This window comes from Mirounga leonina, unplaced genomic scaffold (assembly GCF_011800145.1).
Source record: "Mirounga leonina isolate KUSES-001 unplaced genomic scaffold, KU_Mleo_1.0 Mir_204, whole genome shotgun sequence".
Lineage (NCBI taxonomy): Eukaryota > Metazoa > Chordata > Mammalia > Carnivora > Phocidae > Mirounga > Mirounga leonina.
The window spans coordinates 16,220,156-16,238,182 of NW_023270513.1; the positions used below are offsets into that span (position 1 = coordinate 16,220,156).

Here is an 18,027-nt window from a genome sequence, read left to right on the forward strand (position 1 = left end):
AAGCACATGAGAGGGGGGAGGGTCAGAGGGAGAAGCAGACTCCCTGCCGAGCAGGGAGCCCGATGCGGGACGCGATCCAGGGACTCCAGGATCATGACCTGAGCCGAAGGTGGTCGCTTAACCAACTGAGCCACCCAGGCGCCCCACGTACCCAGGTTTTTTGAGATCACACATTGAAAGCTCTTTGGCCACATTACCCCACAATACCATTGTCATTAGCAACATTAAAAATAAGGAGGAATAATATGACATGTGATTTGTATATTTTCTACAGAATTATTCATGCTCTACACTTTCATTATTTTAAAAAGCAAATAAACCGAAGTGTGCTCCATGAGGGATCTAAGGTGACAACTTTCAGAAGTCCCACAACTACAAATTAAGGAATGACATGATAATCAACTGCATTTTACAGATAAGACAAAATATGGCAACTTATTACAGACCTTGATAATGACACCATGGAAACTGAACACAGAAACTGATCTAGTCAGTGGCTCTCTATTACATTCTGAGAAAAGGGGCTTTCTACAGTGAATGAAATGTATTAATGCTGAACAGTCTGGAAAACATGACAAAACAAACTATAAGTAAGTATAAGAAAGGAAATTATTCTTTGTGTATCTGTCCTACAACCATAAATTAATAAGTCTTACTCTTCTCAACATCATTTTGTGAAATCCCTAGCACTATGGAAAACATGCAATAAAAACACAAGATTGTCCTTAGTTTCTATTAACAACATTTTTGGACTTTGGCTAAGGTTAAATTTAATTAACTAGAAGCTATAAAGACACCAGAAAATTCCCAAAACTCCATTTACTGCACTAGTAAGCAAAATTCTCTTCATCAAAATGAACTTATCTTTCCTCAAATTTAAAACTTCATATTTTGGTAAAAGAATTTCTTAAAATAGATAATTCAACCTTTTGAAGAAAAATTCAGAATAAATTAAAAACTCAAATTTATAAATTTTAAAGTATTTGAAAAATATAAAAACACATTTGCAAGTTGTTAATGAATATGGCTGATTATAAGCTCTCAATGGAAACTATGAGTTCAACAATGCTATCATGATTTAACATATAAAGAAAAAATCTGCCTCATTAGTTCTCATAAAACTTTTCAATATCAAAGAAGATTTCAGGGCGCCTGGGTGGCTCAGATGGTTAAGCGTCTGCCTTTGGCTCAGGTCATGATCTCAGGGTCCTGGGATCGAGTCCCACATCGGGTTCCCTGCTCAGTGAAGAGCCTGCTTCTCCCTCTCCCTCTGCCACTCCCTCTGCTTGTGCTCTTCCGTCTAACTCTCTGTCAAATAAATAAATAAAATCTTTAAAAAAAAAAAGATTTCACAAATGAAACCTAATATCATTTATAGTGCCAATTTGAATTTCAAAGACATTTACAATACAGTATAACAATACTGAGATAATTTTACCTACCTGCAACTGATGAATACTATTTTGTCTAATGCTTTTTATACTAACTGCCAAGATAGATATATATATATATATATATAATCTTAAGAATCTGGGGGTATAAATTCAGGTATTATCTAGTATTGCTTATCAATAAATTATATTAACAAAGTAATACCTCAAAGTGAATGCATCTTATTCACAGTTTGAGATGAGTCAAATAAAAAATTGCCAACTGGTTAATTTATTCAACACAGGTTTTAACATATTCATTTTTCAACCATTTGCATCTTTTTCACCACACTATAGGTTGTTGCAAAAATTGTATTTTTACTTAGTTGTATGTGCTTTGTTCTAAGGCCAAGCATTTCTGATTTGCACAGTATATGTTAAACTGCTACCCAGCTGTTTATTCCTGCAAATAAATGTTTAATGGATACCCATAACAGTTACAAAAATCAGACTATCCAAAAGTTATTGTTCCAGAAATTAGCAATATAAAAAACCACCGTATTCAATTTTGAATTGCTACAATAAAATATATTGGTGTATCTTTTTCTCTACTCTTACCAACTTCAAATATTAACACATGTTATGGAATATAGCTGAAATACTAACCTCTTGTCACATTTTTCCAGGAACAAAATTTCATAAGATGATGTACTGCAAGTACTGCTGGTTGTCTACACAGCAACCATTAGTCTCTTCCTCCCTGACACAAGAAATGCAATTCCAGAACTAGGGAAAGGATCATGGCTTATTAAAGCCAATTATAGCAATTTACATCCCTTTGCTGCTGACTTGATTTAGGAGTGAGCTGGTTATCCAGTTTTAGCCAATGAGACAAGGGAGAGTGTGCTGGGAGCTCCTGATGAAGACTCTGTAGTATAATAATAAAAAAAAGGGGATACATATGGGGCACCTGGTGGCTCAGTTAAGCATCTGCCTTCAGACAAGGTCATGATCTCAGGGTCCTGGGATGGAGTCCCACATGGGGCTCGCTGCTCAATGGGGAGTCTGCTTCACCCTCTACCCCTGTGCTCTCTTTCTCTCTCACTTTCTCTCAAGTAAACAAATTAAATCTTTAAAAAAGATAAAAGGGATACATATGTTAGGAAAACTCTCCTCCTTCCTATCATGTTTGGAGGTCTTTGCTGCATGAAAATCTGTTTAGAATTTTGGCAACCACTTTGAAACTCTAGACAGCAAACTAAGAGAAGTGCAGAACAGCTACTCCAAAGCACTAATGTGATTAAGATGCTCGATTAATGAGAAAAAATACAAAAACAACCACAAAACAAGTAACAAAATGGCAATAAATACATATCAATAATTACTTTGGATGTAAATGAACTAAAAGCTCCAATCAAGACATATGGTGACAGAGTACATAAAAAAAAAACAAGACCCATCTATATGCTACCTACAAAAGACTCATTTACCTGCACATTAAAAGAGAGGGGATGGAGAAACACTTATTATGCAAATGAATGTCAAGAGAAAGCCAGGATAGCAACACTTATGTTGGACAAAATAGACTTTAAAACAAAGACTGTAACAAAAGACAAAGGATATTATATAATTAAAAAAGAGACAATCCAACAAGAGGATATAAGAATTGTAAATGTTTATGCGCCCAACATGGGAACACCCAAATAGACAAAAGAGTTAATAACAAACATAAAGAAACTGATAATAATACGATAATAGTAGGGGACTTAAAACACCCCACTTACATCGATGAGATTCATCATCTAAACAGACAATCAACAAGGAAACAATGGCTTTGAATGACATGCTACACCAGATGGATTTAACAGATATATTCACATCATTCCATCCTAAAACAGAATCACATTCTTTTCAAGCACCATGGAACATTCTCCATAACAGATCACATATTAGGCCATAACACAAGTCTTAAATACAAAAACACTGAAGTCCTATCATGCGCCTTTTCTGAACACAAAGCTATGAAACTAGAAATTAAGTGCAAGACAAAAATCTGGAAAGACCACAAATACATGGAAGTTAAACAACATGGTCCTAAACAATGATGGGTCAACTAGGAAATCAAAGAAGAAATAAAAAAATACATGGAAACAGGGGTACCTGGGTGGCTTAGTCCGTTGGGCGTCTACCTTCACCTTGGGTCATGATCCCGGGGTCCTGGGATCGAGCCCTGCATCAGGCTCCTGCTCAGTGGTGAGCCTGTTTCTCCCTCTACCTCTGCCCTTACCCCCCTACTCGTGCTTGCTCTCCCATGCTGTCTCTCTCTCAAATAAATAAATCTTTAAAAAATACACATGGAAACATAGAAAATGAAACCACAACAGTCCAAAGTCTTTTGGGTGCAGCAAAAGCAATTCTAAGAGGGAAGTATATAGCAACACAGGCCTACCTCAAGAAGCAAGAAAAGTCTCAAAGGCCTACCCAACCTTACATCTAAAGGAGCTAGGAAAAAAAACAACAACAACAATGAAACCTAAAGCCAGCATAAGGAAGAAAGTAATAAAGATTAGAGCAGCAATAAATGGTATAGGAACTAAAAAAGGCAATACAACATATCAATGAAACCAGGAGTAGGTTCTTTGAAAAAATTAATACAACTGATAAACCTTTAGCTGACTTATCAAAAAGAAAAGAGAAAGGACCCAAATAAAATCACAAATGACAGAGGAGAAATAACCAACATCACAGAAATACAAACAACTGTAAGAGAATATTCTAAAACATTATATGCCAACAAACTGAAAAACCTAGAAGAAATGGATAATTCTAACGAACATGAACTACCAAAACTGAAGCAGGAAGAAATAAAAAATTTAACCAGATTACCACCAATGAAATTCAAATAGTAATCAAAAAACTACCAACAAACAAAAGTCCAAGGCCAGATGGCTTCACGGGTGAATTCTACCAAATGTTTAAAGAAAAGTTAATACCTTTTCTTCTGAAAGTATTCTAAAAAAACAGAAGAGGAAGGAAAACTTCCAAATTCAGTCTCTGAGGACAGTATCACCCTAACACCAAAACCAGATAAAGACACCACAAAAAAAAGAGAACTTCAGGCCAATATCTCTGATGAACACAGATACAAAAATCCTCAATAACATACTAGCAAACCAAATCCAACAATACATTAAAAAAAATCATACACTACAATAAAGTGGGATTTATTCCTGAGATGTAAGGGTGGTACAATATTCACAAACCAATCAATGTGATACATTATCACATCAATAACAGGAAGAATAAAAACCATATGATCATTTCAAGAGATGCGGAAAAAGCACTTGACAAAGTACAACATCCATTCATGATAAAAACCCTAAACAAAGTGGTCTAGAGGGAACATACCTCAACAGAATAAAGGCCTTATATGAAAACCCCACAGCTGCTGGAGTGGTGGGGGGTGGGAGGGATGGGGTGGCTGGGTGATAGACATTGGGGAGGGTATGTGCTACGGTGAGCGCTGTGAATTGTGTAAGACTGCTGAATTACAGACCTGTACCTCTGAAACAAACAATACATTATATGTTAAAAAAAAAAAAAAGGTAACAGGATGGGAAAAATGAAGGGGAGTAAATCGGAGGGGGAGACAAACCATGAGAGACTATGGACTCTGAGAAACAACCTGAGGGTTCTAGAGGGGAGAGGGGTGGGGGGATGGGTTAGCCTGGTGATGGGTATTAAAGGGGGCATGTATTGAATGGAGCACTGGGTGTTAGATGCAAACAATGAATCATGGAACACTACATCAAAAACTAATGATGTAATGTATGGTGATTAACATAACATAATAAAATAAAAAAAAAAAGAAAACCCCACAGCTAAGATCATACCCAATGGTGAAAAATTGAGAGGTATTCCTGTAAGATCAGGAACAAGACAAGGATGTCCACTCTCACCACTTTTACTGAATATAGTACTGGAAACCCTAGCCACAGCAGACAATAAAAAGAAATAAAAGGCATTGAAATTGGTAAGAAAGAAGTAAAACTGCCACTATTTGCAGATGACATGATGGTATACAAATAAAATACTAAAGACTCCATCAAAATACTACTAGAACTGATAAATAAATAAAGTTGCAGGATACAAAATCAATGTACAGAAATCTGCATTCCTTTACAGTAGTAATGAAGCAAAATAATAACGATGAAGCAGCAGAAAGTAAAATTAAGAAAACAATCCCCCTTACAATTGTACCAAAAACAATAAAATATGTAGGAATAAACTTAATCAATAAAGTGAAAGACCTGTACTCTGAAAACTATAAAACACTGATGAAAGGAATTCAATAGGACACAAAGAAATGGAAAGATATTCCATACTCATGGAATGAAAGAACAAATATTGTTAAAAATTCTGTTAAAATGTCTATGCTGCTCAGAGCAATCTATACTTTCAATGCCATCCCAATCAAAATACCAATGGCATTTTTCAAAATGCTGGAACAAACAATCCTAAAATTTGTATGAAACCAGAAAAGACCCCAAATCGCCAAGGAAATGTTGAAAAAGAGAAACAAAGCTGGGGGCATCACATTGCCTGATTTCAAGCTATATTACAAAGCTGTGATCACCAAGACAGCATGGTACTGGCACAAAAACAGACACATTGATCAATGGAACAAAATTCAAATCAAAGCCACATTGATATACCACTTTACACCAGTTAGAATGGCAAAAATTGACAAGGCAAGAAACAACAAATGTTCGAGAAGTTGTAGAGAAAGGGGAACCCTCTTACACTGTTGGTGGGAATGCAAGTTGGTACAGCTACTTTGGAAAACAGTGTGGAGGTTCCTCAAAAATTTAAAAATAGAGCTACCCTATGACCCAGCAATTGTACTACTCGACATTTATCCCAAAGACACAGATGTAGTGAAAAGAAGGGCCACATGCACGCCAATGTTCATAGCAGCAATGTCCACAATAGCCAAACTGTGGAAGGAGCCGAGATGCCCTTCAACAGATGAATGGATAAAGAAGATGTGGTCCATATACAATGGAATATTACTCAGCCATCAGAAAGGATGAATACCCACCATTTGCACTGACATGGATGGAACTGGAGGAGATTATGCTAAGTGAAATAAGTCAAGCAGAGAAAGTCAATTATCATATGGTTTCACTTATTTGTGGGACATAAGGAACAGCATGGAGGACATTAGGAGAAGAAGGGAAAAATGAAGGGGGGAAATCAGAGGGGGAGACAAACCATGAGACTATGGACTCCCAGAAACAAATTGAGGGTTTTAGAGGGGAGGAGGGTACAGGGATGGGTTAGGCTGGTGATGGGTATTAAGGAGGGTACGTGTTTCATGGAGCACTGGGTGTTATACGTAAACAATGAATCACGGAACACTACATCAAGAACTAATGATGTACTGTACACTGACTAACATAATAAAAAATAAATTCTGTACTACCCAAATCAATCTACAGATTTAATGCAATCCCTGTCTAAAGAGAAACAGCATTTTTCACAGAACTAGAACAAACAATCCTAAAATTTGTATGGAACCACAAAAAAAGCCCAAATAGCCAAAGCAATCTTGAAAAAGAAAAATAAAACTAGTAGTATCACAATCCCAGACTTCGAGTTATATTACAATGCTATAGTATTCAAAAACAGTATGGTATCGGCACAAAAATAGACACTTAGATCAAAAGAACAGAATAGAAAATCCAGAAACAAACCAACAATTACATGATCGATTAATCTTTGACAAAGGAGGAATGAATATCCAATGGAAAAAAGACCGTCTCTTCAACAAATGGTGCTGGGAAAACTTGATAGCAAGATGAAAAGAAATGAAACTGGACCACTTTTTTCACCATACATGAAAATAAATTCAAAATGTAATAAAGACCTAATGCGAATCTTGAAACCATAAAAATCTAGAAGAGAGCACAGAAAGTAATTTCCCTGATAATGGCTACAGCAACATTTTTCTAGATATGTCTCCTGAGGCATGGGAAACAAAAGCAAAAATAGACTATTGGACTACAGCAAAATAAAAACCTTCTACACAGCAAAGTAAACAATCAATGAGACTAAAAGACAACCTACAGAGTGGGAGAAGATATTTGCAAATGACATATCCAATAAATGGTCAGTATCCAAAATATACAAAGAATTTAGAAAACTCAACACCTCCCCCCCAAAAATAATCCAATTAAAAATGGGTAGAAGACATGAAGAGACATTTCTCCAAAGAAGTCATACAGATGGCTAACAGACACATGAAAAGATGCTCATCATCAGTCATCATCAGGGAAATGCAAATCAAAACTACGATATACCACCTCACACCTGTCAGAATGACTAAAATCAAAAACACAAGAAGCAACAAGTGTTGGTGAGGATGTGCAGAAAAAGGAACACTCTTGCCTTGTTGGTGGGAATGCAACTGGTGTGCCCACTGTGGATACCAGTATGGAGACTCCTCAAAATGTTAAAAATAGAACTGCCCTACAATCCAAGAATGGCCCTACTGTGTATTTACCCAAAAATACAAAGACACTAATTCAAAAGGATACAGGCACCCCTATGTTTATAGGAGCATTATTTACAATAGCCAAATTATGGAAGCAGCCCAAGTGTCCACTGGCTGATGAATGGATAAACAAGATGTAGTATAGATATACAATGGAATATTATTCGGCCATAAAAAAAGAATGAAATCTTGCCATCTGCAACAACATGGATAGAGATAGAGAGTAAAATGCTAAGCAAAATAAGTCAGTAAGAGAAAGACAAATACCATATGATTTCACTCATGTGGAATTTAAGAAACAAAATAATGAGCAAGTGAAAAGAAAAAAGAAAGACAAACCAATAAAGAGTGTCTTAACTATAGAGAACAAACTGATGGATACCAGATGGGAGTTGGATGGGAGGATGGGTCAAAGAGGTGATGGGGATTAAAGAGAACACTTATCATGATAGCATTGTAATGTATAGAATTGTTGAATCACTATATTGTACACCTGAAGCCAATATTACACTGTATGTCAACTGGAAATTTTTTTAAGTTTTTATTTAAATTCCAGTTAGTTAACATACAGTGTAATACTAGTTTCAGGTGTACAATACAGCACTTCAACACTTCCATACACCACCTGGTGCTCACCACAAGTGCACTCCTTAATCCCCATCACCTATTTAACCAATCCCCACCACCACCTACCTTCCCTCTGGGAACCATCTGTTTGTTTTCTATAGTTAAGTAACTGGAATTTAAATAAAAACTTTTTAAAAGTGTTCATTAACAAATTCTTCAATGATCAACCTACTGACCCACCTACCTCCTCACCTTCCCACCTCCCATCTACCTATCCTTGTACTTGCTTAAACCACTTTTAGTTGGGCACTATGTCACTTGTAGCCTAAATCAAACTTATTTGTACACAATGATAAAAAATAGCTTCCTCTAAATTGTAATGATTACATTTTTAAAATTTATTCCTTTTTCTTACTGATATTACTCCATTTTTGCCCAGGAAGTTCAGGTTACTTTGTATTTTTGAGTTAAAATATTAGAATCCAAAATTAAAAAGTAGAATTTTGGATTACTATTAAAGTGATATCTTTATTTTATTAATCGACTAGAGAGTTGGTTCATTTGCAAATCTAAGAGGGAAGTTTTCATCCTGCTTTAATATTATCATGCCAGAAAAGGGAAAACAATGTTCAATATTTGCAAAAACAAAAAACAAAAACACCGGGGCAGAAAAATACAAGTTATTGCCAATACTTCAGAAAGATAAAATCTCTTCTTGCTAAAGGAACTACATGGTATTATGCAAGTAACAGGCAACAATCTTTTACCTAAGAATTTTCTGGATTTGTGAGACTAAAGTGGGAATTAGTGTATTGTACCTTTTCATCGTCTACTGAATAAAATAAGATATAGTAGCTGTTTTTATTCCCTCATATAAACTACAAAAGCATCCTGTGGTGTATAAACTACAGTCACCACAACTAAAGGATATAGGATTGATTCATCCCTTACCTTCCTAACTCTAGGAGTTAGGCACTTTTCATTCCTCATTATAGATATGACTACTTTACAATACTAAATAGTATTCTAGTAAATTAAGGAAGTAAATGCACCTCATTAGGTGCTAGTCTGTACAAAAGAAATACTTTATTCACCTGATGGAATGGTTCTCTTGATGTGTGTGAAATACAACATGGAAAAAAATGGAAACAACACCAGCTTTTGAGTTAGACAGACACGGGTTCAAATCTTGACTCTGCTATCTCTAGCTCTCCCTGAGCTCCAGTTTATTCAGCAGCAATATACACCAATAGCTCATGCACATGGCTATAATACAAACTGAATGCAATTAAATAAACTGTGTAAAGCACCAGGTTATAGAAGCTGTCACACAGACATATATGTACTGTGGGGAGCCTGCTTCTCCCTCTGCCTGTCGCTCCCCCTGCTTGTGCTCTCTCTCTCCCTCACTCCCTCTCTCTTTCTGACATAAATAAAATCTTAAAAATAAAACAATCTATGTATAGAAGTATTTTTGCCTCAAACTGGAAATTTTCCTACTTATTTCAAGCAGCATTCAGGATCAAAGCTCTGATATAACAAAATAATCTGGATTGTTCCTGATGGGAGTTTATGATATGTGGACTTACGCTATGATAGTAGACATATCACCATTTCTATTTTAGTATTTAGACCAATTTTGGAATAACCAAAAGTACTAAATTTAATGTTCAAAAGATCAATAAAGCCTTTAGGTTGAATACTTAAGAATTACTTTTGAAAACAAGTAAAGTCAACAACAATAAAAAAAATAATACACTATCCTATATGTTTATATTAGAGTATGGTGTTACTGACTTTCCAAGTACTTTGAGGTATTTTCCAAGCAATGGTGATGAGTCTACACTGATTTATTTGCATCGTTGCCCTGGCCTCCTTGTAATCAAAAATTAAAAATCAAGAGGCTGCTGGTTATGGCTACAATATTGTTTATGGCCAAAAGATACATATTTTATTCTCCCTTGATGAAATAATAAGTAGCATATGTGAGAATCTAATTGTAGATTTTGGCCTAATAAACATCAACTCTATAAATAAGCTAACACATCTGGTCTAAAAGGAGAAAACAAGTCATATGTCAGTATTCATATTATTATAAAGCTGTCTTTACCTGATATTTTGGATTTACCAAAATATTAAAACCAATATTCTATATATGTAGTGTATCAAGGACTAAAGTTTGACTTCTATTTGTTTGATACAACTAGCTACAATAAACATGAATGACCATTAAAAGGACCATCACTTTTGGTAATGACCATTACTTTTGGTAATCTGTCATTTGATCAGATTGTGGATTTGATAGGCACATGCTAAAAGAGTAGTGTACAAAAACATGATAATTAGCCAGGGAGAGACCCTAAATGATTTGCCTTCATTAGGGTATAATTACAGAGTCATCAGAAAGTGGTAACAACTTTCTTTCTGAAAAAAAAAAAAAAAAATGCTCATTAAGTGAGGCTAAGGTTAAGTAGAAAACAATTAACTCATGGTGTGTGGCTATGGACAGAAAACACACGACTCTCAATAGGAAACAGACGCTTTAAAAAAAGCAAACGAAGAGGAATACATAAATCTGTTCCTCTTTGTATAAGACATTACTGTCTATGTAAAAATCCCAAGGAACCTATAAAAAAAATCCCCAGAATAAGTGAGTTCAGCAAGATGCCAGGATACAACTCAATGCATAAAAAACAACTGCATTTCTAGATACCCATAATGAACATATGAAAGCCAACATTAAAAAGACAATGCCACTTATAATTGCCCCAAAGAGAAGTAACAACTTAGGTTTACAATTAAAAAAACATGCACAGGATTGGGATGCTGAAAATTCACAATTCTGTAGAAAGAAATCGAAGTCAACCTACATAAATGGAGAGTCATACATTGTGAGTGAACTGGAAGACTCAAAATAATAAAGGTATCAATTCCCCCCAACTTGATTTATAGCATTAATGCAATTCCTAAATTCTAGCAACATTTTCTCGACAAAGAAAAGCTTATTAGAATATTTATATGAAAAGGCACAAACTCTGGAATAAATAAAACAATTTTGACAAAAAAGAATCAATTTGGAGGAATTATTCTACCTGATTTTAAATCCTAATATATAGCTGCAGTAATAAAGACAGTGTGGTATTGGTGTGGGAAAAGACATACACATCAATGGAACAGAATATAAAATCCACAAATAGACCCATCAAAGTACAGCCAACTGATTTTTGACAAATATGCAAATTAATTCAGTGGAGAAAAAACAGTCTTTATAACAAACTGTGCCAAAGCAATCGGATAACCTTATGTTAAAAAAATTAACACTGACCTAAACCTCACACCTTATACAAAAATTACAGTAGATCATGGGATTAAACATAAAACATACTGTAATTTTTTTTTGAAAAATAGGAGGAAATATTCTGGATCTATACCCAAGAAAAAAGTGATAAATTGGACCTCATCAAAATTTAAAACATTTCACCTGCAAAATATCCTGCTTAAAGAGGATGCCAGACAAGCCGCAGACTTGGGGGAAATATTTGCAAACTACATACTTAACAAAGGACACATATATAAAACATATAAAGAACTCTCAAAAATCCACAGGAAAAAGCCAATCCAATGAAAAAATGAGCAAAAGATATGAACAGATTTTCAACAAAAAGGATGTAAGAATGGCAAACAAACACATGAAAAGATGTTCAAAATCAGCCATAAGAGAAATGCAAATTATAAATCCAATGAGATATCACTACACAACTATCAGAATGGCTAAAAAAGTGAAAACATCAAATGTTGGGGAGCATGTGGGGAAACTGAATCATGAAATTCTGATGGAAATGTAAAATGGTACAGCCCCCCTGGAAAACAGTTTTTCAGTTTAAAACTAAACATGTAATTACCATATGGCCCATCAATTATACACTTGGGCATTTATCCCAGACAAATGAAAACTTATGTTCACAGAGAATTCTATAAACAAATATTCATAGCAGCTTTATTTGTAACAGACACAAGTGAAAAAAGCCCAGATGTTCTTCAACAGGTGAATAAGTGAAGCTTGGTATGTCCATAGCATGGAATACTATTCAGCAATAACAAGGAACCAACTACTAATGCATGCAACCACCTGGATGAATCTGCAGGTTAACTACAATGAGTGAAAAGAGCCAATGGCAAAAGGTTACATACTATACAGTTCTATTTACATAACATTCTCAAAATGACAAAATAATGGAGCTGGAAGAGAGATTAGTGGTTACCAAGAGTTAGAAATTGGGGGAAATGGTAGGAAGGAGATGAGCTATGGTTATAAAATGGAAACAGGAAAGATCCTTGGGGTGATGTAACTGCTCACTTCTGTTAGTTGACTGTGGTGATGGATACATGACCTGACATATATGTTAAAATTATACAAAACTAAACACATACTCATGCCCTACCTCCACAAAATGTAACATTAACATCATTGATAATGCATATATAAAAAAGCAACAACAACAACAGGCCAAGAACCTGTACCATTTTTTCATTATTTACAAAAGGGAAATCAAAATGATTTTTTGATGTAGCCAACAAGAATGTCAAGGATCTATTACACGGTGATACTCTCTTACATCAATAAAAGAAAATAAAAACCATATGGTTCAATATCTGCAAATCAATCAATGTGATACATCATATCAATATCAGAAAGAATAAATAGATGCAGAAAAAGCACTTGACAAAGTACAACATCCATTCATGATAAAAACTCTCAACAAAGTAGAGATAGAACATACCTCAACAAAATAAAGGCCATATATGAAAAACCCACACCTAATATCATCCTCAATGGAGAAAAAGTGAAAGCTTTTCCTCTATAGTCAGGAACAAGACAGGGATGTCCACTCTCACCACTGCTGTTCAACACAGTACTAGAAGTCCCAGCATCAGCAATCAGACAACACAAAGAAATAAAAGGCATCCAAATCAGCAAAGAGGAAGTCAAACTTTCACTATTTGCAGATGGCATGATTCTCTATACAGAAAACACGAAAGACTGCACTAGAAAATTGCTAGAACTGATATACAAATTCAGTAAAGTCGCAGTATACAAAAATCAACATACAGAAATCTGTTGCATTTCTGTACAACAATGACACGGCAGAAAGAGCTATCAAGGAATCAATCCCATTTACAAATGCTCCAAAAACAGTAAGATAACTAGGAATAAACCTAACTGAAGAGGCAAAAGATCCGAACTCTGAAAACTATAAAACACTGATGAAAGGAAATGAAGATGACACAAAGAAATGGAAAAACATTCCATGCTCACGGACTGGAAGAACAAATGTCGTTAAAATGTCTATATTACCCAAAGCAATCTACACAGTTCATGCAATCCTTATCAAAATAATAACAGCATTTTTCACAGAATGAGAATGAACAATCCTAAAATTTGTATGGAACACAAAAGACCCCAAATAGCAAAAAACAAACTTGAAAAAGAAAAGCAACACTGCAGGCATCACGATTCCAGACCTCAAGTTATATTACAAAGTTGTAGTGATCAAGACAGTATAATACTGGCACAAAAATAGACACATAATTCAATAGAACAGAATAGAAAACCGAGAAATGGACCCACAACTATATGGTCAATTAATCCTCGACAAAGCAGGAAAGAACAGCCAATGGAAAAAAGTCTCTTCAACAAATGGTGTTGGGAAAACTGGACAGCAATATTCAAAAGAATGAAACTGGACCACTTTATTATACCATACATAAAAATAAACTCAAAATGGACTAAAAACCTAAATGTGAGACCTAAACTATAAAAATCCTAGAAGAGACCACAGGCATTAACTTCTCTGACATCTGCCATAGCAACTTTTTTCTAGATAGGTCCCCTGAGGCAAGGCAACAAAAGGAAAAATAAACTATTGAGGCTACATCAAAATAAAAAGCTTCTGCACAGTGAAGGAAGCAATCAACAAAACTTAAAAAGGCAACCAGAATGGGAGAAGATATTTGCAAATGATATATATGATAAAGGGTTAGTAACCCAAGTATATAAAGAAGTTGTAAAACTCAACACCCCCCCCAAAAAAAATAATCCAATTAAAAAATGGGTAGAAGACATGAATAGACATTTCTCCAAAGAAGATAGCCACATGGCCAACAGACACATGAGAAGATGCTCATTATCACTTATCATCAGGGAAATGAAAATCAAAACTACAATGAGATTATCACCTCACATTTGTCAAAATGGCTAAAATCAACAACACAAGAAACAACAGATGTTAGTGAGGATGTGGAGAAAAAGGAACCCTGTTGCAGTCTTGATGAGAATGCAAACTGGTGTAGCCACTGTGGAAAACAGTATGGCAGTTCCTCTAAAAATTAAAAATAGAACTCCCCTAGGATCCATCAATCCCACTACAGGGCGTTTACCCAAAGAATACAAAAGCAGTAATTAAAAGACCATGCACCCCTATGCTTATAGTAGCATTATTTACAACAGTCAATATATGGAAGCAGCCCATGTGTCCATCAATTGATGAATGGCTAAAGAAGATGTGGTATATATACACAAGGAATAATATTCAGCCATAAAAAAGAATGAAATCTTGCCATTTTCAATGACATGGATGGAGCTAAAGAGTAAAATGCTTAGCAAATTAAGTCAGTGAGAAAAAGACAAATACCATATGATTTCATTCATGTGGAATTTAAGAAACAAATGAGCAAAGGGAAAAAATAGAGAAGCAAACCAAGAAACAAACTGTTACCACAGGAGAGGTGGGTGGGGGAATGGGTAGAATAGGTCATAGGGATTAAGGAGTGCACTTGTGATGAGCACCTGGTGACCTATGTATGGAATTGTTTAATTACTATAATGTATACCCAAAACTAATATAATAGTGAATGTTAACTGGAAAACAAAAACTTAAAAAAAATGAATTTTCTCACTTAGAGACACTTAAAATATTACTTCCCAATATTCTCTCCTGATTTTGAAAATATGTCCCCAAATATTATGACCAATTGTTTTTATTTCAAACTTATAATTTTCCATTTTGCTACACTGAATATTATCTAAGAAGAGTTAAAAGAACACTGGAGCAGAATTAAATAATCCTGAGGTTTGATCTTGGGCTCCACCACTATCTAGGCTACATGTGGTTTGGACATTTTTCAAGCCATTTTTCCCTTCAACAAACTAATCTCTATATAATGAGGATTCTATAAAAACTGCAACTAGTACTACCTCCTCTATCCTAGCACAGGATGGTTGTAAGAATCAAGTCATTAATGTGGCATGTTATTATCACCATTATCATCTAAGCAGAAAAAACTGAAAGTTATATTTTTAAAAAGGCAAACCATCTTATCAATTGACGTTTAGCAACCAATGTTATATGTTGGCTTCTTTTGAATAGATGTGAATAAGAAGTCATTAACTCAGTTTATCCTAAATAAATACTTTTCATACCTGGCATAACAAAACACTTCCACATGTTGAATGGTTTTGTCCTTCCTGCTAAGAGCAATGGCTTCTTCATTTTCAAGAATCTGCTCTTGCCATGCTGGGCTTTCATTCACAACATCACTATTTTCCTAAACAAAATACAGATGAGAAACGTTAATTAAATTGTGCAATCTGAACCTCTACTTTTTTGTGAAAATGTATACCTTTCTCAATTAATACTTTGCCTCTGATTCCATCAAAATTCTGAAGTGACTCTAGCATAGTGTGCCATCTTCAAAGAGAAGAAAATTGTGTAAAAACCTATCCTCTCAAATGTTACCTCTGGTTTACAGTTTTCTATCAGGATATCTGACATTCTGATGCAGTCATTGGATGTGCCTGTTTTGACATTACTTAAGAACTAGGATAACTAACCCTCTATCTGCTGAAAATCAAGTGTGTCTGGTATACATATTACTTGTTATTAACAAAGTTTTTGCATTTTGTTGTCCAAAAGCAGGCCCACGATTACTTCATTCTACTTACCTTTAGGTCATTGAAGGTTAGTCACTAGCCATGCCAAATTCTGATTTTATGTAAAAGTATTTTTGAAAAGTATTCAGCCTACTGTAACTAAGGACTGTATAATAATCAACCTCTAAATATTTTATATTCAGGAAGACAATAAAAACAATAATATATGATAATGTATGTAAACTTATAAGGGTTGAAAGTGGCCCTTCAAAATTTTTAATAATTCCTAATTATATTTTATGGAAATAAGTTATATGCGTAGCAATATCTGAATACAGGGGATTTTTGGAAATGTCAAGATATGCTTTTTCCAAATGTCAAGGATCAATTTTTAATTCATTTAAAATTTTAAACTATTTGGTACATATTTCTCAGAGAAAAAAATTTTTGAATATATATTCTCAAAGAACTAGTAGGGAAATATAACTACAATATTCTTCATTTTAAGTACATTCACCTCAAGAAATTTCTAAACTTGCAGATTTCATAAAATAGGACAATAATTATTTTCAAAGGCTTTTTTTCTCAGGGCCCCTGGGTGGCCCAGTCAGTTAAGCATTGAACTCTTGGTTTTGGCTCAGGTCATTATCTCAGGGTCCTGGGATAAAGCTCCAGGTCAGGCTCTGTGCTCAGCAAGGAGTCTGCTTCCCCTCTCTCTCTCCCTCTGCCCCTCCCTCAGCTCATGCACTCTCTCTCTTTTAAATAAATCTTTAAAAAGGCCTTTTTCGGGGTGCCTGGGTGGCTCAGATGGTTAAGCGTCTGCCTTCGGCTCAGGTCATGATCCCAGGGTTCTGGGATCGAGCCCCACATCAGGCTCCCAGCTCAGTGGGAAGCCTGCTTCTCCCGCTCCCTCTGCCTGCTGCTTCCCCTGCTTGTACCTGTCTCTCTTTCTCTGTCAAAAATGGGTAGAGTCTTTAAAAATAAACAAATAAATAAAAAGGCCTTTTTCTCCTGAATTTAACATTTTAAACTGAAGAAAAGTAGGGCAGACATTGTTATTATTAAGTGTAATTATTAGATAGTGTTAAACATCCCAACATAGGTAGAAAAGGAAGTGAAATACAGGAACTCTGAATGTGTAGACATGGGGTTTCCAACCTGAAGACAAGACTGTGGATCAGCACACAAAGAGTGAAGGGCGAAAGGATACGGTAGAAAGAGAATGCTGGAGTAGAAGCAGCACTAAAATAAAAGAAACATCTACAAAAATATTTTTATTTTAATAAATCTAACCTAGTATCAAAATTTACTTTATAAAATTATCCTCACTCACCAGAATTTTCCATTCAGACAAATGAGGTATTTTTGTTGTCTTTTTGTGAGCATCTAGACTAAATTTTCTCAAGGAAGTACTAAATATGCTAAATATACTAAATAAGATAACCCTTATACATACTTCCTAAGAATAATGATCAACATAAATATACAAATATTTAAGGCACATACATAAAATAGTTAAATGTCTACTAGTAACATTTACTTTCTTGCAATATTATTTTCCAAACATTACTTGTTTCTCCACACTCTCATTTCATGCAACGGTA

The 18,027-nt window shown here is 35.0% G+C and overlaps 1 protein-coding gene across 3 annotated transcripts in view; it reads right to left on the reverse strand.

Annotated features, from left to right (window-relative positions):
- The window catches only part of CHM (CHM Rab escort protein), a 206,492-nt gene that overhangs the window by 132,843 nt on the left and 55,622 nt on the right, over positions 1 to 18,027 (reverse strand). For all 3 annotated transcript variants that reach the window (XM_035028821.1, XM_035028822.1, XM_035028823.1), the window contains exon 4: positions 15,974 to 16,098. In XM_035028821.1, the coding sequence (XP_034884712.1) occupies positions 15,974 to 16,098 (125 nt within the window). The remainder of the gene's footprint in view (positions 1 to 15,973; positions 16,099 to 18,027) is intronic.